This window comes from Arachis duranensis, chromosome 4 (genome assembly GCF_000817695.3).
Source record: "Arachis duranensis cultivar V14167 chromosome 4, aradu.V14167.gnm2.J7QH, whole genome shotgun sequence".
NCBI classification, from domain to species: Eukaryota; Viridiplantae; Streptophyta; class Magnoliopsida; order Fabales; family Fabaceae; genus Arachis; species Arachis duranensis.
In genome coordinates this window covers 91389375-91411698 of record NC_029775.3, presented here as the reverse complement: position 1 = coordinate 91411698, position 22324 = coordinate 91389375, and the positions used below count along the sequence as shown (strand labels likewise).

The 22324-nt window shown below is 36.9% G+C and overlaps 1 protein-coding gene across 1 annotated transcript; it reads left to right on the top strand.

The window, feature by feature from the left end:
- Nucleotides 1-15833: 15833 nt before the first annotated feature.
- Nucleotides 15834-18473, top strand: LOC110280486 (uncharacterized). The gene is made up of 6 exons (XM_052260595.1): nt 15834-15957; nt 16072-17042; nt 17136-17697; nt 17792-17996; nt 18162-18238; nt 18322-18473. Exons 1-6 carry the CDS (start codon nt 15834-15836, stop codon nt 18471-18473), a joined length of 2091 nt encoding a protein of 696 aa, XP_052116555.1.
- The last annotated feature ends 3851 nt before the right edge of the window (nt 18474-22324 follow it).

Here is a 22324-nt window from a genome sequence, read left to right as displayed (position 1 = left end):
TCTGGGCATGAATTTTGTGAGGCATTGGTCAAGGCTATTGATCGGAACCTAAGAGACTCTAGGTGCTTCACTGTGACGTTATACGACAGGCATCAGTCCGAGTACACCGTCGCGGAGACGACACCAACCGGGAGCTTCTCGCTGGGTAGCTATAGAGTTTCCCTTAAAGATCACCGATGCGACTGTGGCCACTTTCAGGCGCTGCATTATCCTTGTTGCCATGCCATTGCGTGTTGCGCCTACTCCCGGCTTAATTGGGCGTCATATGTTCACGAGGTGTATCGTATGAGTGAGGTGTTCAACGTTTACAAGCAGGAGTTTTTTCCACCTATCCCTGAAGGACTATGGCCTCCATATGCTGGGCCTACTATCATTCCTGACCCTAATATGCGGCGTGCAAAGGAAGGTCGTCCAAAGGCAACCAGGATCCGTGGAAGTATGGATCAGTCTCAGGAGAACCAGCCGAAGCGTTGTGGGCTATGCCGTCAGACTGGGCATACGCGGAGGAACTGTGACCAGCGAAGACAGAGTGGTGGAGGGGATGCCTAGATCTCATGTCGTCTAAAATGCCGTCTATGCTGTTTCAGTTGTTTTAGGAACTAGATAATTTTAGTAATGTATGGTTGGTTAAGTCTATGACTGTCAACATGTTTATTTAATGCAAAAATTTAAGATGAATAAATTCCTTCTATTTTATATGTTTGATTGAATCACTTTGGTATCGTTCATATTGTGCATTATAATTGAGACCGTATAGTTACATATCAAAGAAGCTGAAACCGGTTTAACTACTTAGTCAAAAGAAAAATAACATTTCACATAAGTCTCAAAGCCATAAGTCTCACTAGCATGCTAAGTACATAAACTAACAAAGTCCCTACCGGACGGGGAAAATATGACATAACTAATCAGAATCCTCAATGGTGTCACTGTCATCATCGTCGAACTGGCCAAGCAGGTGACCTCCGGTGCCACACAAAAGAGGATGCCTCACCCGCCTCGGTCTCTGATCTGCCGCTGGTGCTGATGGCTGTGCGAGAATCGCGTTGAATGTAGAGGCAGGTGTCCCTCCTAACGCGAACCATGGGTCAGACGGAGATACTGCAGGCTCGTTGAGGTCAACGGCCAACTGAGCCTGAACGTCGTCACTCCGTGGCTACTGATCAGCAAACTGGGCATGCTCTTCAGGCATCTGTGGCCTATAATGGGTACCATCATCATTCCTGAGCATGTCTGCTGTATCCCTGTAGAACTCGGACTTAGTAACTGGATCATCAATGTCCATCCCGACAGCCGCGGTAGTAAACTCAGCAAAAGCATGTGGGGTCACGTTCCCAAAGAGCTGAGAGCTACTACCCACGTCGAAGGTCGGCTGATCCATAGCTGAGGCTGAACCAACTACCTCCTCACCGGGCACGTCATGCGTGCCGTCATCCAGCACGGATGGTCCTGTATCACGAGCACCTCCACGGTCATCCCGCCCAGCCTGCCGTCTGCCTCTACGTCGAGGAACACGGTAATCCACTGCATCCCCAGGCTCAGCTCCAGGGACGTCCTCCTCCAAATGGTGGGCAAACAACCTCCACTCGCGATCGGTGGTCCGGGTCCCTATACGGCGACGCCGATCGACTCGTCTATTATCTGGTCTGTCATAAACGTGCACTCTAGGAGGTGCCTGGAACGACCCTCTGTGACGAGCCTCCTCAGTCAAGACAATCGGCCTCGGATCCTGAAATGCAACATCTAGGGATAGGAACCTGTGCGCCACACGGCACCACCACTCCAGGTACTCTGCTGATGGACCGGGGTCAAGGACTCGATTGACCCATATGACTGACTGAAGCCGGTTCTCCCAAAGCTGATGCCACTCCTGATAATACGTGGGAAACCACCGGTACCCACCCCTACCATCCTTCGCATGTAGCCAATCTATGTTCAGAGCTGACTAAGGGAGATGCTGAACACCGCCGAACTGGGGTAGAACCCTATCGACCTGATGCCACTCAATAGCAGCAAAATATATCAGGCTAGTGACGGCCATCCATAGCCTACGGTGCTCGTCAACTAGTATCTCCGGATGAATAACATCAGCAATCTCAACAGAAGAATAAGGCTCCCACACAAACTGTGTCGAAACAGTAAGAGTTTCATCAAACAATGACATTTAAGAAAAACCAGTTCAAGTATCACCAATAAATAAATGACTCACATCGTGGACACGCAATCGATCCAATGCAAGGCGTGCGGAAACTAATCTCTGTGCCCCTGCATCGTTCCTCGGCAGAAACGTCGCCCACCTACAATTTTAATTGAAATGATGTGAAAACAAAGAATAACACATGCTGTTCAACAATTTATAAACGAAAAATAGTAAACCCTACCTGGAAGCAAGAGGAAATCCGAATCCGTCAAAACTAGTGGGCCTCAGAGTGGGAAACCTCCAGAAAATCCAATACTGTAGTAGCTGTAGCGGCCCAGCCAAGTTAACAACGTTCCTGTTTGTCCCACGACAAAGACACCTATACAACCAGGCCAGTGCAGCCGAGCCCCAGCTATATCTCCCCAAGTCTTCCAATGATGCCAAATAAGGCAACCAGCGAAGGTGGACCCGGTTTGTGTTCTTGTCCGCAAACAGCTGAGACGACAAACAGCATCAGAATATAAGCACGTGCGTATATACGCACGGTCTCATCAGTAGCATCTGCAGGGAGAACCCGGAACCTCTCGTGGAACCATGTGTAGCACACTGTCATCTGCTTTACTTTACTCTGTGGAGGTAACTCCCCAAACAACTCCCGGAACCACACCCATGCTGGTCTACCATGTTCCATCAGATTCTCAAACTCAGTCAGGCACCCACTAACGGGCGCACCATCGATCGGCAAACCCAGTTGATATGCCACATCCTGCAAAGTAATGGTGCACTCACCAAAGGGCATGTGGAAGGTGTGGGTCTCAGGACGCCACCGCTCAATAAATGCGCTAAGGAGAGGCTCATCAACCCAGAACCACTGACTATTTAGCCTAGCAAGATGATACAAGCCTGCAGTCTCCAGATACGGTATAATCCGGTCATGTAAGGGCATATTCTGTTGTCTCCTAACGGTGCTAATAACCCTACTAGACTGCAAAACGTGGGTAACCATATCCCTTAACATACAACCATTACTAATAACATCTAACATAATTTAGTAAAATTTATTAGAATCGTCACATTAAATTTAATGATTCTCTTATTCTGTAATAAACAATGAAACTACGAATACTATGCACTCATGATAACAATAAAAATAAAGAAATAAAATATTTTAACTAACAATAACCATAATAATAGCAATTTTTACAAAAATACTATTAATCAGAATAGCAAAATAAATAAACATAATAAAATATTTTTACTAACAATACCGATAATAACATTAACATTTATATAGACAATATTAATAACAACAACAATAAAAATAAAAATAATCAAATATTTTTACTAACAATAACCATAAAAATATTAATTTTCATATAAACGTCTCACATTTTGATTTACAGTAACCATAATAATATCAATATTTATATAAATATTAATCACAATAACAACACAAATAAACATCATAAAATATTTTTACTAACAATAATCCTAATAATATCAATATTTATATTAATAACAATTTTAATAATAATAATAATAACAATAATAGTAACTTACCTCTTCGTCGTTATATCCTGCCACGTGAGCAACGCCATTTAATCGGTACAAGCGATCCTCACCCTCCATTGGCTCCACCACCCACTCCTCCTTCGAACCTCCAAAGTTTTCCCAAATCCTCTCAACACAACAACCTTCAGATTTTTTTTACTGAGACAAATGATCCGTCCCAAGCTTCAGCGGATTAGGTATATATAGCTCATAATACATAAACCGTGGGAGGTTACAGGGTTTCTGTTTATTGCGCAGTCTTCATAAACCGCAGTGGGTTACAGGGTTTTACATTTAATTCAGCTTCTTCATAAACCGTGGTAGCCTACCACGGTTTATGCCTTCCACGCTCCCTTCATAAACTGCTGGAACCTCCCACGGTTTATGTGCATTTCAGAAACCGTGGTTAGTTGCCACGGATTATATAGAATAGGATTTTTGTACATACACGTAACAACTATCTCTTTTGCACATTTGGAGAAAGGATTCTTCCATTTTATTTAAATAAGTAAAATGCCCTTAATTTTCACTTTATTGTGAAAATGATCTAGATTATAATACTAATAGTATATTCAATAATTTATTAAAAAAATATTAATATAATGAATAAAAAATAATTTGAAAAAAATATTATTTAAATAATAAAAACAAATAAACTTCTAACTAATTTGAATTTAGAAACACTTAGATTCCTGTTCATTTCTAAACTTGACACGTTTGTATTTTTCGTTCAGAGTTGATGGAAAAACACTCGTAGAAACTGCATTATGTGATGGAAGTAGAAAATAAAAGTCGAAGTGGATCGTTTTTATCTTAAGGAGTCGCATTGTCATTCTAAAAAATAGACAGAAGCCAAATTAATAGTTCACTCTTTTTTAGTTTTAGATTTGAACCACAAATTCTTACACCCAGTTACATGCAACGGTAACAAAAAAAATAACAAAAAATAATTATAATTATCTTATTTAATATTTATTAATTATTACAATAATTAATAAATAATAAAATAAGTTTTGACTATTTTTTTTTTGTTTCTCTAATATTGCCAATAAAAATAAAACCATAAAGTTATCAACACAGACTTGAATATATTAGAGTTCTAAAAAGGGCTAAAGCCTGTACCGCTGCTGTACGATTCTAACACTTGTAATTATAATGCATGACATGGATGAAATCTATGTTAAATACTTGGGAAAAACATAATTCTTGTTCCAGAGTTGAATGGTGGTGCTGGTGATGACATATGCGGGGGTTTGAGGAGTGGGAGAGAATATAAAATTTAGTTAGCGTTTTTTCATTAATAATTTTACTAAACTAAAAACAAAGTAAATGTAAAATGGTTAAACTAATAAATTATTATTCAAATGACATAATTTTTATGCTCATTTAAAAATTACAGATTCAAGTCTTTTTTCTAATTTTAAAAAATAAATATAAAATAATTAATAATTTTTTATATAATTAATTAATATAATTATTACTACATGTGTAGGACATATATTTCATGATAATAACAATACATACTTTTCCTTTACAATAAAAATTATTGTGGTTATCTCATATGGGCAGCGGTAAATCCAGAAATTTAGTAAAGAAGAGGTCGAAAATTAAAATTTGATATAATTATATAAATTATCATAAATCTAGTCACATATATAATTATGATTAATATTTTGTTTTAATTAAGAAAAATGTTAATAAGTGCATGTTAAATAAGAAAAGTATCTTAGTTTTTATATTTTTTTTAGTTTTAGATCCAAAATAAAAAAACATAAAAATGATTTATTTTTTATTTTTTATTAATTAATTTGCTTTACTAAATATTGATATAACAGTAAGTTATATTTTTATACTTTATACCATAAAAAAGATATATTTTATATCATAAAAAAAATATAGCATAAAATAATATAAATCGGTAGTTTTAACAATTTTGTTTTATATATTTAAAGCATATTCATAAATGAAATATGTAAAATATACTCATTTTAATGAATTTACCTAATGTGTTATAATTTTAATAACATGAGAAAATAAATAAATTTTAAAATAATTTTCTTTCACGTACTATCATATATAGATTTTTTAGCATTCAATTAGATGTAGATGTTATTATAAATATTTAAAATACTTTTATATGATAATAGGTATAAAATTAAGAGAAAAAATAGTTAAAAAGACTTGTGTAAAAATTAAAAGAATAAAATTAAAAAAAATTATTATAAATATTAAAATAATTTTTATATAATGATAGATGCAAAAATTAATTAAAAAATAAAGAAAATATAAGAAAAGAAAAGGAACAACTAAACCAAATTAAAAACAAATAATGCAAATGCATGAGCGGAGATTTAAAACCTAGTACATATCATTTTTATTATATATGTGTTCTTTATTATAACTTTCGAAAAATAATTGTTTTAATACCTATGGAGGAAGTAGACGTGAAAAGACTTAAACAGAGTTAAAGGGCCATTAAGGTAGCATATTATTTTCAACTTCCTATTGCCAACATCATCATCTACCATTATCCTTCACTCTTATTTCGAATTCTTTTGTCATTTCACTACGGTGGCAACGGAGTGGATAAGGGTAAGTTTTTGCTCTACTTAATCCAGTTCTGTCGGTCTCGCCCCCACTAAAAACCCGTCCCGGTACGGAGCGGGTAATTACCCGCCCCAAAAGAGTAAGAACGGGGTAGATACCCGCGAGTTCGGATCCCTATATTTCACCATCCCCTCCCCTCCTTTTTTTTCCCCTTCACCTTTGTCCTTTTTACTCCACTCTATATTTAAGGAAGCACACATCAATATTTTTCCTTTATAAAGGAACAAAGGCCACCATTGTAGATCATCCCAATAAACAAAGTCGAAAAAAATAAACAAAATTAGCTCCTCAAACCAAGTGGAACTTCATCAAAGGATCGAATTCTATTATTCACGACATAGCCAGGCCCACTGACCTTAGCCCATGACGTTCAAACTAAACCGTTCATCAGTTGCCGCACTAAAAGGTTTAATTTCGTCTTTTAATTTTTACCAGACCGTACTTGTTATACTGGTGTGCCAATAAAGTGGCTGTCACATTTGAAAATTTTCCCAAATTAAAAACTTCACTTAACACATGTTTCACATCTATTTATCATATATTAAAACAAAGGTCAGATAATTTTCTAATGAATTTTTAATTTTATAATTTTTTAATATTATCTTACGTCAGTTTAATTAGCACAATTTATTTATTAATTATCTAATTAAATTATTTTTTAATTATGGTGTTTTTAATTAAATTATTTTTAAATCTTTTGTTTCTAATTCATATGTAGGGGTGAAAAAAGGTCAGGCGGCCTGCCAGGTGCAGCCTAGCCTGTGTTTGGCATGGCTTGTTATAAAATAGTTACAGGTCCAGGTTCTTTTAAAAGGTTTAATACATTAATAGACCAGGCCCAGGCTTACTAATTAGCCTTATAGGTCTGTCAGGCTTGCCTGAGCCTGTTAAAATATGTATATTTTAAATAATTTAAAATTAATTTTTTTTATAAATATTAAATATCACATATTATATATAAATATGTTTATTAAAAAATAATTTTTTTAAAATAATATTTTTATTTTGTAAAAAAAATTATCAAACCTTTTAACAGACTTCAGGCCAGGCCAGGCTGAATAACAGACTAGGCCTAGTACTTTATAAAGAGCATATAACAGGCTGCAGGCCAGACTCAGGGCAATCAACTGTATGACAGGCCAGGCCTGTTAAGAGCAAAGCCTGGCCTGACCTGGCCTGTTTCCACCCCTATTCATATGTCTCTTGTTATTATAATTTAGATTTTTTTATTTTTTTTCTAACACTCATAATATTTATTTTTTTAAGTTATTTTATAATTTTTATATTTTTTTATTCTTTATTTTTATATCAAATACTATATGCCTTTAATGTTAACATTATTTCTCTTTATTAAATATAAACATAATTTATCCTCTTCTTTTATATTCACTCCTTCTTTATGTGTACTATATAGTATTATAATTTAAGATTCTTTTTTATTTTCTTTTTTATTTTTATGACTTTTATTTTTCTTAAAATTACTCTATACTTTTTATATTCTTTTAATTTTTATTTTTATATAAAATATGATATAATTTTAATATTAATATTATTTTTCTTTAATAGGTATAAATTGAGTAATAAAATATAATTCATTTTTTTCTTTCATATTCATTCCTTCTTTTGTTTAATATATAAATCAACATTCACTTCACACCTCTTATTTATCTTCTTTTTTCACATAATTTCATGTCTCTTATTCTTTTTTTTTTCCATTCTTACTAATATTTTGCACAAGTATTTAAAGAATTTGATTAATGACCACAATTTTTTTTTTAGTTTGCTAAATATGTGTATTGAATAATAAATTCCTAAAACACTAAACTTTTATAATTTTTTTTTAGTTTTTTCAATTTTTTGTCTAGTTGTATTTATCAAATATCATCCATATATTAATTCTTTTTCTCTTTCAATAATTTATATTTTTTAATATGATTTAGTTATAATATGTTGAAAATACATGGTATTATCGTAAGTCATGAAAAAAAATTAAAAAATTAAATGTTAATTTTAATTATATATCATATTATTCATATCCTTTATAATTTTTGTTCTTTTAATTTTAGTTTAATTATATTCATTAGTTATATCACTGATACGATATTGTATCAAGAGATAGAGATGATTTGATAGAAATTAAAGAGAATAGAATAAAACTTTCTAGAATTAGGGCCAAGAGAAAAATTAGAATTTCTAATTACATCTTATTCTTATTTATAACATAATTCTCTAAGTGAGCTATAGGCCAGTACTAATCGTAACATTATCCTTCCTTCCAAAACAACCTTTGTAAGACTCATAATTTTTTAAAATTCTTATTATGATTCAATTTTAATTTATTTATTCATTAAAGACCTTAATTTCAGAAATTATTTTATTAAAGCCAATTAAATCAAGTTTTGATAATTAAATTATAATTTTTTTATCTAATTTTACAATTGTCGAATAATTTCCATATTTAAATTATAAAGTTTAGTAATTGTAAAATACTAAAAATTTTATATGATTCGATTTAAATATTAAGATTTCGAAATTTAATACTTTAATTTTTTTTATAAATAAAAAAATTAATTATATTATCTTTAATTATTGAATTGGAGTACTTATTTAAAAGTAATTTGCAAGTTGACGAATAAACGCTAATTTTACATATAATTATTGTTTGATTAAAGTGATTTTCAATTACTCTATTACCCTAATTTTATTAAAAGTACTAAAGTACCCAAAATTTCCACTTTCATACACAAAACCATAATTTTCAAATTAAAAATCTTAACACCTTCTAACCTAACCCTAACCGCCAATGTTTCCCATTTCTTACCAAACTCAGCAGCAGCATAAAAAATTTCCATGGAAAGAAAGAGAGGAGAGAACGTGAGACGGAGAAGAAGGAGAGGGAAGAAAGGAAGGAGCCACCCCGGCACTGCTAGCACACCCGGTCGTTGTTCGTGAAGCCATCGCCGCTGCTGAAGCTCTGGGTCACCGTCAGCTTCGCGCAGAGCTCCCATGGATGTTGTTGTCGAGTTCGCGGGTGAGAGAAAGGGAGTCCGTGGGTGAGAGAAGAAGGTGTTTCGCTGCCATTTGTCGCTGCTCAGCCACCGCCATGCCTTGTCGTCATCGTCACAGTCTCCATTGCCGTCTATTGAAGGCATTCGTGTCACCGGCAAAACTCTTGCCATTACCACCGCTGTTTTGGTGAGCTTTACCCCCATTTTTTATTTCTCTTTGTTTGCTTAAGTTGTTCCGTTGCTATTGTGAGGGTCATCGTTAAAGTGTTTATATTGAATAAATTTGTTATTTTGAGTTACTCAGTTGCCGCCGTCACTGAACGTAGTTGCAAGAGTTGCCGCTGGTTCTGTTTAAAGGAATAAAGCAGCTGCGTTGCTAGTTGCAGTTCAACCAGTCGTCATACCATAACCTCGCCTTTAGTTCAGTTTTCCTTAATTTTGACTATTTGAGATAGGAATGCTGAACTTATTTTATTTTCAAGAGTTGTTACATGTCAATAATCATATGAAAATTATTTTTTTTGTGATTTCGTACGTGTTATGGACAGAATTGAGTTGCTCTGGATGATTGTAATTATTTGTCTGGTGAAATTGTTGACTGTTTGGAAATGTTGTATATTTTAAATTATTGGATTTTTTAAATTAGTAGTTACCAAATTAGTTTTCTTGAGATTTGAAAATGCTTTGTTATTGAAAATGAATTGATTTTAAAAGATTTAATATTGGAATTGGTTTGGTTTGGAAAAAAATTAATATTGAAATCCGGTTTGATATTTAACCTGATTTGATATCAGAATTTGGTTTAAAACAAATTTGATATTGGAAATGATTGAAAAAGATATGAGGAATGTTTGGATGGGACTCGAGAAGGGTGGTAGAGTCCGAGTTTTAGAGATGCTACCAAAATTTTTATAAGATTGGAGGTTTTATTTGAAGTGGTTATTTAGAAAGATTTAGATTTTTAAGGATCTTATGATTTAATTTTGAGTTATTAAGAAAATGACTTCGTTTGAGTTTGATTTATTTAGAAAAGATTGAATTATGTTTTGAGTATGAATTATTGATGAACGGAATGGGAGGTGTGATAATGAGGAATGATGAATTAAAAATCTATTTGGCTTGTACAATTGAGATCTTGTTGACCTTCTGTACGTAAGATATGACTGAGCACTTTAATTCTCCAGATTCCCCCATGGGCATGCACACACACACACCACACACACACGCACATACGCGCACACGCACACGCACACACACACACACACACACACACACACACACACATATATATATGAATTTGAGGTTGGAATTTTCCCGTAGAATTTTATTGAGCTTGGAGTTTGACTCCATGAATATTATTATTGAGCTTGGGGATGCACGTACAGAGATTGTCCAATGGTTAGCTACCAAAATATGTCGGGTTGGCTGTATAATCGACAGATGAGCTCATTAGCCATAGGGCAGACATGCATCATATGCATTAGCATGATTTTTTTGAGTTTGAATTTGTTTTAGTTTTACTAACTGCTTAACTATTATTAACTGCTATTTAAGCTATTTGCTGTAACTGTTATCTATACCTGTGCTTTCCTTGTCTGCTTTGCCTATGTTGTTCTGGTGTGGTACTTTTGTTGATTGAGTATTGATGCTGAATTGATGATAATGTTGATCGATTTCATGGTTAGTTTTTTATTAAGATTTAGTAAAGTATCAAATATCAAGCAGTTCAGCATAGAGTTATGATGAGCGGATATTTTATATACTTTTTGACATTATTTTCATATAATTTTTAGTAGTTTTTATTGAGTTTTTATAGGTTTTAGTGTTAAATTCACATTTTTGAATTCTACTATGAGTTTTTGTATTTTTGGGCAATTTCAGAAAATTTCTGGCTAAAATTGAGGAGTTGGAGCAGAAGTCTGATTCAGAGACAGAGAAAGCACTGTAGATGCTGTCCATATCTAACCTTCCTAAACTCGAAAGAGCTTTTCTAGAGCTATAGAAGTCCAAATGGAGCACTCTCAATGGCTATGGAAATCTGACTTCTAGAGCTTTCCAGAAATATATAATAGTTCATACTTTACTTTGGATTAGAAGGCCCAAAACTGGCGTCCAACGCCAGCTACCTGCCCCCTTCCAAGTGTCCAGCACCCAAAGAGCAAAGACCAATGTACAAATGCCCAAAGAGGACCCCCTAACTGGTGTTCCACGCCTAAGAGACCTCAATGCACGTGGATCTCACCAAATCTCAGCCCAAACACTCACTAAGTGGGCCCTAGAAGTAGATTTTAGTACTAAATAGACTGTTTTACCCTTACTAGTCATCTGTTTAGTATTTAAGGGTTTATGTTTATGTAATTTAAAAAACCCGATTAATTAACAGCTAATTAATCCATAAATGAGAATTTATTCTAGAAAGCCAAAAATGTGATTTTTATGGCTAAATATGATAGAGGAGATTGAGACGAGAATTTCGGTACCAATTTTATAGAAATCGGACCAAGATTGGACCGAACGGGCCAAACCGGGCCAACCGGACCCAAAGTGGGTCCTTGGCCCAACTAAACTAAACCTAATACACTCATTTCAGTACTCTCTCTCTTCACTACACTCAAGAAACACGCTGAAATGGAGGCCATGGAGGAAAGAACACTCTCTTAAGTTCTTTCTCTCATTTGATCTTCAAACCACCATAATTTTTGATCTAGAGCTCCGATTGCCGCACCATTTGCGGCCACGCGTTCACCGCGGAGAGCTGTACAAAACCCATACAATCAATCTCTAGGTAAGCCACGTTTTGCTCTTCGAAATTCCAGCCCTTGTTTTCGAGTTTCATGGGTGAAATGTTGAGATTTTGGGTTCTTTGATGTTATAGAACCTAACTCTCTTGAAAGAGAAGATTAATCTTGTCTTCTTGAACCTTGGGTAAGGTAAGATATCTCAAACCCTAATGAGAATGTTGAACTTGTGGTTTTGGGTATTGAGCTCTTGTGTTTTGGTATGATATTGTGGCTTAGGCATTTTATATATGTGTATTGGAGCTTGATTGGTGATTTTGGAAAGCTTGGAAGAGGGTTTTGTATGCAAAAATCTGTTCTTGGAGGTGTTGAGACCTTGAGACCTTGAGAAAAAGTGGTTTGAAAGTGCTCCGGTTGAGCTTGGGAAATCGGCTAAGGTATGGTCTAGGTTTCTCATATCTAATATGTAATGTGGTGGGAAATACTTAGGCTAGAGGCCTTAAGATAGGAATTGAATTGTTGATGTTGTTGAATGGTTGAGATATATGACGTAGTCATGTTTGTGATTATGATTATTGATGCCTTGATAATATGAAGTATGAGAAAGATGCATGTTGTGATATATGCTTGATTATTGATTGAGGTTGAATTATGGGTGAAATCATGTTGATGGTGAGTATGATATTTGTTATGTGCAATGATGGTTAATTGGAAATGGTGTTGTTGAAAATTGGCATGAGGAACAGTATATGATATGTAAATGTGTTTGAGTTTGAGCCACTTGGGTGGAGTAGGTTAAAATGGTGGAATGATGTCTTGGGGATTATGGTAAAGCGTTAAAGTGTGAGTTGAGGAAGCCTGATGTTGTTTTTGGTATATTTTGATTGATTTCAAAAAGGGATGAAATTGGCATGTTTTGGTTGATTTTAAAAAGGGTTGAAAATGGCTTGTTTTGAAAATGGCACTTTGTGGTTTTGTATGAAAACATAATTTTTGGGCATACTTTGATGGGACATAACATGGACTCTCGATCCCCATTTTGAGTCAAATTCATTTAGAAATAAAATTGGATCCGGGATGTTCATGTCGTTGGAAGAACGGGCAAAAAATGTTTTGAAATGAAGGAGTTATGTCCGTTGGAAGATTGGGGGTTTTATATGTGGGTTCTGCAGGTTTTAACTTAGAAAGATTTTAAGAAGAATTCCCACACACGCGTAGGCGTGCTTGACGCGTACGCGTCGTTTTTCAAAAAGGCACCATCCACGTGTGCGCTTGGCGTGCGCGTGCGTGTCGATGTGATGCACCCAATGCCCATCCATTTTTCCGAGAGTTGTGCCAGAGTTGTGCTGGTTTTGTGCCTGGGGCACAAATGTACCCGCGCGTATGCATGGCTGATGCGTACGTGTCGTTTGGATGTTTTTCAACCCACGCATTCGCGTGAATGACGTATACGCGTTGATGAGCTTTGTGGCCATCCACGCGCGCGCGTGAAGTACGCGTACACATGGTCATGTTTTCATTCCAAAGTTGATTTTTGAGTTTTAAAAGCCAGATTTCACACTTCTAAGCCTCCGATCTCACCACCTATGTCTTAAATCATTATGATATGCCTAGCAATGAGGAAAGAAGCTAGTGAATGTGGTAACTTGTGAGTGAAGCAAGAAAAAAATGAATGATCAATGAGGATCAAAGATGATTAGGTGAGATGCAGAGGATGGCGGTGGAAGTGCTTGTTATGCCATGGGCCGAAGGGCCGTAATTGGTAATAAATTGGCTGGTTATGGATTTAACCGTGAGCCGGATGGCTAGATTATTGTCGTGTTACGACAGAGCCATGATTATGGCTAAGAATAAATACATATATGCTATTGAATGAATTGTGAATGTTGCACTTCCACTATCGGAGATAAGAGTTTCAATGGGAAAAAGCAGTGGCTAGCCACCACGTGCTCCAGGTTGAGACTCGAAGCTCTTTTGACCCTATGTCGTCAGGGTGGCCGGGCACTGTGAAAGCCCCGGATGAGCTCACCCCCATAAATATTCACCTGTGAGGGTGATGGATATGGATCATGGTTATGATCAAATTTATATTGAGTATAATTCGAGTTGAGGAGACATGACAGAGGGACAGTCCAATGGTTAGCTACCAGGACTTGTCGGGTTGGCTCTATAACCGACAGATGATATCATCAGCCATTAGGGATAGGCATTCATCATATGCATACTATGTGAATTGTGTGAGATTGCCTATTTGACTGCATATTACTTGCTATTTGTCTAAATGCCTTATCTGTTCCTATTTGTATATCTCTTGTCTGAAATAATTGTGTTTGCTATATTATACTCCTACTGGTGGTTGGGAGGTCTGAAGGAATTAGAAAGGGAAGTATTAGTTAGACTGAAGGATTTTTAGTCAGTTGCCATTTATGGTTTAGCTTTTTTATAAGCTTTGATTTTATCTGGAAAAAGATCTAGGATTGCCTTCAGCTTTCCTCTAATATTACATGTTATATATGTGGGAACTGTTACCATGCTGGGAACCTCTGGTTCTCACCCATGCGGATTAAACAAACCCGACCTGACCCGCCCGTGGAGCACCCCACCCCCTTTCTTCCCCCGAGCCCCGACCCCATTCATTCATCAATCGTCATCTGAATCATCTCCAATGGAGAAGAAGAACCCTAGCGGCGCTGCCTGAAGCCCTGTCGCCATCCCTCGCCCCCGTGGTGTCGCCATCCTCAGCTCCAGCAACCCTCCAATCTCCATCGTCGCCTGGTTCCTGCCCAGTAGCCCTCAATTTCGACCGTCTTCATCTTCTCAAGTCTCAACACCAGCACGCAGTAGCCTCTCATCGGCGGTCCTCAACAGTCAACACCGGTAGCCCTCCATCGACCCCAGGTGAGTGACTCGTCCTCTGCTCATTTCTCTTTGTCCTTCGCCTCGTCCTCTGTAAACTGAACTGAACTTAGACCTCTGCTCATGTTCTTTTTCTCTTTGTCCTCAATGTGAACTGAACTTAGAACTCGGCTTAATTTTCTGATTTCAATTTCTGATTTCAATTCCTGTGAACTTGCTCTTTGTGAACTGTGCATTTTCTGTGAACTGAACTGAACTGTGTATTTTCTGCTCTATTTTGTGAACTGAACTGTGCATTTTCTGCTCTATTTTGCAGCTTAATTCCTCTTTGTTGCACAATTTCTATTTGTTGGTCAATTTGTGTTTGGTCTTCTGCTCTATTTTGTGAACTGAACTGTGCATTTCCTGCTCAAATTGTGTTCGGTGAACTTGCTCTGTGCATTTTCTGATTTCAATTTCTGATTTCAATTCCTGTGAACTTGCTCTTTGTGAACTGTGCATTTTCTGTGAACTGAACTAAACTGTGCATTTTCTGCTCTATTTTGTGAACTGAACTGTGCATTTTCTGCTCTATTTTGCAGCTTAATTCCTCTTTGTTGCACAATTTCTATTTGTTGGTCAATTTGTGTTTGGTCCTCTGCTCTATTTTGTGAACTGAACTGTGCATTTCCTGCTCAATTTGTGTTCGGTGAACTTGCTTTGTGCATTTTCTGATTTCAATTTCTGATTTCAATTCCTGTGAACTTGCTCTTTGTGAACTGTGCATTTTCTGTGAACTTCGTTCCTCTGCTCAATTTCTATTTGACTGTTTGTTGGTTAGCAATTAGCATAAGAAATTAATAATCTAAAAAGTAAGTGGCTGTGTTTGTTCATTGTGTTGTGTTGTATTGTGTTGTGTTGTTTAATTTCATACATGTTTTATTAATTTCAGTTATGGAAGATAGTATTAATCAAGAAGCAACTGCTGATAACAATGCTTCTGTGAATAATAACATGCCTGCCGATACTCCTATTCTGAATGAGGCTGCTAATCCTAATTCCCGTAGTGCTAACGATAGTCATTCATAAGGTTCTTCTAACCTTAGGAGAAAAACAGATTTAGCTTGGAAATATGTTGCTCTACAACACGTGAATGGAAAACCACAATATCAATGTTTATTTTGTCTACAAGTTTTCAATGGAGGTGGAATTCATAGGATGAAGAAACATCTAGCAAAGATTATTGGAGACGTGAAAAAATGTCCTAAAGTTCCATATGATGTGGAAAAACAGATGGAAAGTTTGTTGAAAGATATTCAGGCCAGCAAAAAGAAAAGAAAAGTAAGTTTTGGTGAAGAGGGTGGTGATGAGGTAGAGGATGCAATTGATGAGGCAATAGCTCAAGAAGAACAGGAACAGCAACGTACCTCGAGTCAGCAAGGAGTTGGAGACGATCCAAAGAAAAAAGCCAAAGTCATTCCTCCTATGTTTGCACCAAGAACAACTCCAGGAGCTCAACCAAGTATTAAAAGTGTTATGCAAAACAAAGAGGCGATACACGAGGTTGATAAACGATTTGCTCGGTGGCTTTTGGATTGTAAAATTCCATTTAATGCTGTGATGTCGCCATATTTCCAAGATATGTTAGATGGTGTTGCTGGTATTGGACCTGGTTACAAGGGGCCTTCTTATGATAAGTTAAGGGTTCATTTGTTGGCTGATCTTAAAAGAGAAAGTCAAATGCTAGTTGATAGTTATAGGAGTGCATGGAAGGAAACTGGATGTACCCTCATGGCTGATGGTTGGACAGATCAAAGACAAAGAACGTTAATCAATTTCTTGGTGTATTGTTCTAAAGGTTTGTGCTTTCTGAAATCAGTAGATGCTTCCAGTATGGTAAAAAATGCTTCACACTTGTGTACTTTGTTTTCTGAGGTGATTGAATGGATTGGCCCAAATAATATTGTGCATGTTGTGACTGACAATGCGGCCAATTATGTTGCTGCTGGTAGGCTTATCAATAGAAAATATGATAATATCTATTGGTCACCATGTGCTGCTCATTGCCTTAATCTTATTTTAAAAGATATAAGCAGCATGGCGCATATTTCTAACCTTGCAACTCGTGCTTCAAAGATCACAGTATTTGTGTACAATCATACGGTTTTCTTATCTTGGCTAAGACAAAGACCTCATTAGAGAGAAATTGTACGTCCTAGTGCAACCCGGTTTGCAACTGTGTTTATTACATTGAAGAGCATCTTTGACCGTAAAAAGGAGTTGCAACAATTGGTTGTAGATTCAATTTTCACTGATCACAAATTAGGAAGGAGTGCTACTGGTAGAGCTGTGAGTGCTATTATTCTGGATGCAAAATTTTGGGACGATTGCTTTACTGTATGTAAACTTGTGAGCCCTCTGATTTACTTACTGAGGGTTGTTGATGCTGATGACCCCCCATCTTTGGGGTATGTTTATGAAGGAATGCTAAGGGCAGAAGATGCAATTAAGGAGATGTTTAGGCAATCCAAGACTGCATATCAGCCGTACACAGATATTATCAACTCAAGATGGGACAAGCATTTGAAGAAAGATCTTCATGCGGCAGCTTACTTCTTGAATCCTAAATTCTTTTTTAATGAAAATTATAAAGAAGCACCTGATGTTATGCGAGGTTTGCTTGATCTTGTTACCTTGTATTGCAAGTGTAACAATTTGGATTCAGTTCAGGCAATGAAAGAAATACATTTATATAGAGATCGGAAGGAAAGTTTTGATAGACAAGAAGTTATTCCAGCTGCATCTGAACTTAAGCCTGGTAAGAATATGGTTGAATATTTGTTTTAACTTGTTTTATGCTCCTATGTTCTTAATTAATATCTTATAATATGTTATGGTTTTATAATTGGTAGATGAATGGTGGAGGTTATTCGGAGGCTCTGCTCTATGTCTACAAAAGATAGCTGTTCGCATTCTTAGCCAAGCATCTGCTTCTTCTGGGTGTGAGAAAAATTGGAGCCTTTTTGACCAGATTTATACAAAAAGAAGAAATAGATTGGAGCATGATAGACTGAATGACATTGTTTATGTTACCTATAATTTGCGTCTTAAATCCAGGTAATATATGTTTCATGAAATACTATATTGTTTCATTTGTAATCTTTATCATAATAAATTTGTAAATTATTAAATCTCTATATATTGTATTTAACTTTTTAGGAAGAAAAAAGAAAAAAGAAAGCAAAAGACATAACATGATCCAATTGATTATGAAAGTATCAGTCAAATTGACTTCTGGGTGACTGAAGAGGTTGTAGAGAAAGAGCCTGATCTTCCTAGTAATGTGGATGACTTATTACGTGAGTATAGTATATTTAGTTTCTAATGATTTATTAGAATGTTGTTAGTTTATAATATAATGATAACATTTCTATTTTATTAGGTGAAATTGATGCTGATTTATATCAAAGTGGCGGTGGTAGTAGTGGTCTTTATGCTGCATCTCTTTCTTCTGCTGATCAGGATGGGAATGAAGGTGAAGATCATCCCACCGAAGCAGATTTGCAACAAGTTCTTGCGGATTTTGATAATTGATAAACCATGATGTTGGGATTTAATATTTACATATGCTTTTATTACTATTTAACTTTTGAGTTTGGATTTTGATAAGATCATATGTATTTGATTGATGATATTTTATGTAGTGTTTTTAATTTCGAAGATATTTTAAGATTTGTATCAGACTATAATTATATTTTAGGATGTGTATTTATAATTTATTTATTATTCTACTCTAAAACGGTTTTTTCGGTTGAACCATCGGTTGAACCGGTTAGACTAGTGAACCAGTGAACCGGTGACTAGAATGGTTTGATGACCGGTCCGGTTTTCTGAACCTTGGGTTTTTCGCTGAGGCATGCTGGAGACTTCCGGATTAGCGAAGATCTTTTGTTCTCAGGACTCTGTCTTGGTCTTATGTTTTCTCTTGGATACTTTTATCTCCATTAAATAATTCAAACTGTAATGACTCCTCTTATAGGAGGTTTGGAGAATAGGTTTTCTGTATTTGTGTCCCTTTGGGTTTCCTTTGGGGTTTTCTTATCCTATTATATGTATATATAGCTATGCTTGGACAGGTTATCTTCGCAACCGGATTTTGAGTCTTGATATTCCTATTTTTGACACTCTTGTATATATATATATAATCTCACGTTAGTTTATTCTTGTTCGCTACGTTATCGATCGGAGTGTTGCGCTTTTTGAGTTACGATTTTTTTGTTGTACCCCTTTTCTTTAAAGGCTCCTAGTTATAAACATCATTCATACTACTATACATACTAAATTTTGATTTTAGAGGTCGTAATACCTTGCCATCTCTGAATTATGACTTAAGCATAAGACTCTGTATGGTAAGGTGTTACATTATGGTATCAGAGCAGTTCGTTCCTGTAGAGCCTGAGAGACGGACTGACTATGCTTCTGTGTATTCTCTGTGTGTGTGTTATGTGGTATTAGTATATCTACTCGATATAACTGGCATAAACGTTCATGAGCATGCATTTGGGACTTTGAAACACTAAATTGCCGATATTGAGACTGATCAACTTAATATCGATTGTTTGGTGTGTATAGGGACTAGGGCACCTTGTGGACGCGGTAGAGGCCGTGGGTGAGGTCGTACTAACCCTTCGGGATCAAGCGCCAACTCAAATAACCCGGTAGACCTTATGGCGGCATTGGGGAACATGGATGTGGCTATGCAGGCCACTGTAGAGGCTCTTGGACAATAGATGAACAATCATAGCAACGACAGAAATGGAGCTCAGGGACCAATGGAGATCAGAACTTTCGCTGTGTTGGTGAACAAGTGTAGGGTTGCTGAAGAGTGTGTGAAGAAGGCAGCTGCTGAGAGAGGGAGTCACAAGGGATCATTCCCACAGAACCAAGGGAAGAGCTTTGCACCTAGAGGTCTTCCTTTCAAGCGGGGATGTTCTTTTAGGAGGCCCAACAACAACAACTCCCAAGGGAAAAGGTTTGGGAAGCAGCCACAGAATGAGCAAGCTTATGCTAGGTGTGGAAGTCACCATCTGGGAGCCCCGTGCATGGCCGGATGGGGTTTGTGTTATTTCTGTGGTAAGGCGGGACATAAGGTCCCAAACTGTCCGAAGAAGAAAAAATAAGGTGCAGGGAAAGCACAGTAGACTGGTTGGGTGTTCACCACCTCAGTTATAGGTGCCAAGGGATCCGAGACACTTATCCGAGGTAACTGTTAAATGGCTGGTCAAACTTTAAGTGCTTTATTTCATTCGGGAGCAACACATTCATTTATTGCATTGGAAAAGGCTCATGAGTTAGGATTGAAGATTGTAGTCTTAGGCTATGACCTAAAAGTATATAATGCTACCCATGAAGCCATGGTAACTAGGCTAGGATGCCCGCAAGTTTCCTTTAGGTTCAAGCAGCATGATTTTGTCCATAATTTAATTTGCTTGCTGATGATTGGTCTTGATCTTATCTTGGGATTGGACTGGTTATCTGAGAACCATGTCCTGCTTGACTGTTCTATAAAAATAGTGTGCTTCATGCCGGAGGATACAGAAGGACCGATTGTAGTGAATAGTTATTACTTGAACTCCATGATGGTGAATTGCTCTGGGATCAAATGTCAGGGTATCCTATTGTTGACCGCGAGTGTTTTGGGCGATGATTAAAGATTAGAGCGAATTCTGGTTGTATGCGAGTTTTCGAAAGTGTTTTCTGATGATACTAATGAATTTCCACCTAACCGAGAGGTCGAGTTTGCTATCGAGTTGGTGCCTAGGGCTGGACCGATCTCGAGTGCTCTGTATAGAATGTCACTAGTGGAAATGGCTGAGTTAAAGTCTCAGTTAGAGGATCTGTTGGGTAAGAATGTTATCTGACCAAGTGTTTCCCTGTGGGGTGCGCCAGTGTTACTGGTAAAGAAGAGGGATGGGAGTATACGGCTCTGTGTGGATTACAGGTAGCTGGACAAGGTCACGATAAATAATAAGTACCCGTTGCAAGGACCTGGGGTCTTCTCCAAGATGATTTGCGCTCCGGTTATCACCAGATAAGGGTGAGGGATGAGGATATCCCTAAGACCGCTTTCAGGACTCGTTATGGTCATTACGAGTACACTGTAATGTCTTTTGGGCTAACGAACACTCTCGCAGTGTTTATGGATTATATAAATAGAGTTTTCCGTCCGTTTCTGGATAAATTTATTTTTGTCTTCGTTGACGCATACTAATTTATTCCAAGACTGAAGAGGAGCATGCGGAACACTTGAGGACCGTGTTGCAGATACTAAAGGAAAAGAAACTCTATGCGAAACTGTCTAAATGCAAATTTTGGAAGAGTGAGGTGAAGTTTTTGGGGAATGTAGTGAGTAAACATGGGATAGCGGTAGATCCCTCTAAGGTGGAGGCAGGGATGGAATAGAAATAACCAACTACGGTAGCTGAAATAAGTAGTTTTCTGGGCTTAGCTGGCTATTACCAAAGGTTCATCAAGGGCTGTTCGCAATTAGCTTTGCCATTGACAAAGTTAACCCGCAAGGACACACCATTTGTTGGGACTCCCGAGTGCGAGGAGAGCTTTCAAGCATTGAAGAAAAAGTTGACCATTGCACCTGTGTTGGTGTTACATGAGCCGAACAAACCATTTGTGGTGTACTGTGATGCCTCACTAAAGGGTCTAGGGTGCGTGCTGATTGATGAGCGGATAATTTGTACGCTTTTTGGCAATGTTTTTAGTATGTTTTTGGTATGATCTAGTTAGTTTTTAGTATATTTTTATTAGTTTTTAGTTAAAATTCACTTTTCTGGACTTTACTATGAGTTTGTGTGTTTTTCTGTGATTTCAGGTATTTTCTGGCTGAAATTGAGGGACCTGAGCAAAAATCTGATTCAGAGACCAAAAAGGACTGCAGATGCTGTTGGATTCTGACCTCCCTGCACTCAAAGTGAATTTTCTGGAGCTACAGAAGCCCAATTGGCGCGCTCTCAACGGCGTTGGAAAGTAGACATCCTGGGCTTTTGGTGCGCGAAATTGTGAACAATACTTTTTCACAACTCTCATAATCCCCGGTCATGAGCCCCAAAAACGTGGTAGCTCAATGCCATGGCATTACACAACTTCGCACAACTAACCAGCAAGTGCACTGGGTCGTCCAAGTAATAAACCTTACGCGAGTAAGGGTCGATCCCACGGAGATTGTTAGTATTGAAGCAAGCTATGGTCATCTTGTAAATCTTAGTCAGGCAAACTCAAAAGGTAATGGTGATAAACGAAAATAAACAATAAGATAAAGATAGAGATACTTATGTAATTCATTGGTAGGAACTTCAGATAAGCGCATGAAGATGCCTTCCCTTCCGTCTCTCTGCTTTCCTACTGTCTTCATCCAATCCTTCTTACTCCTT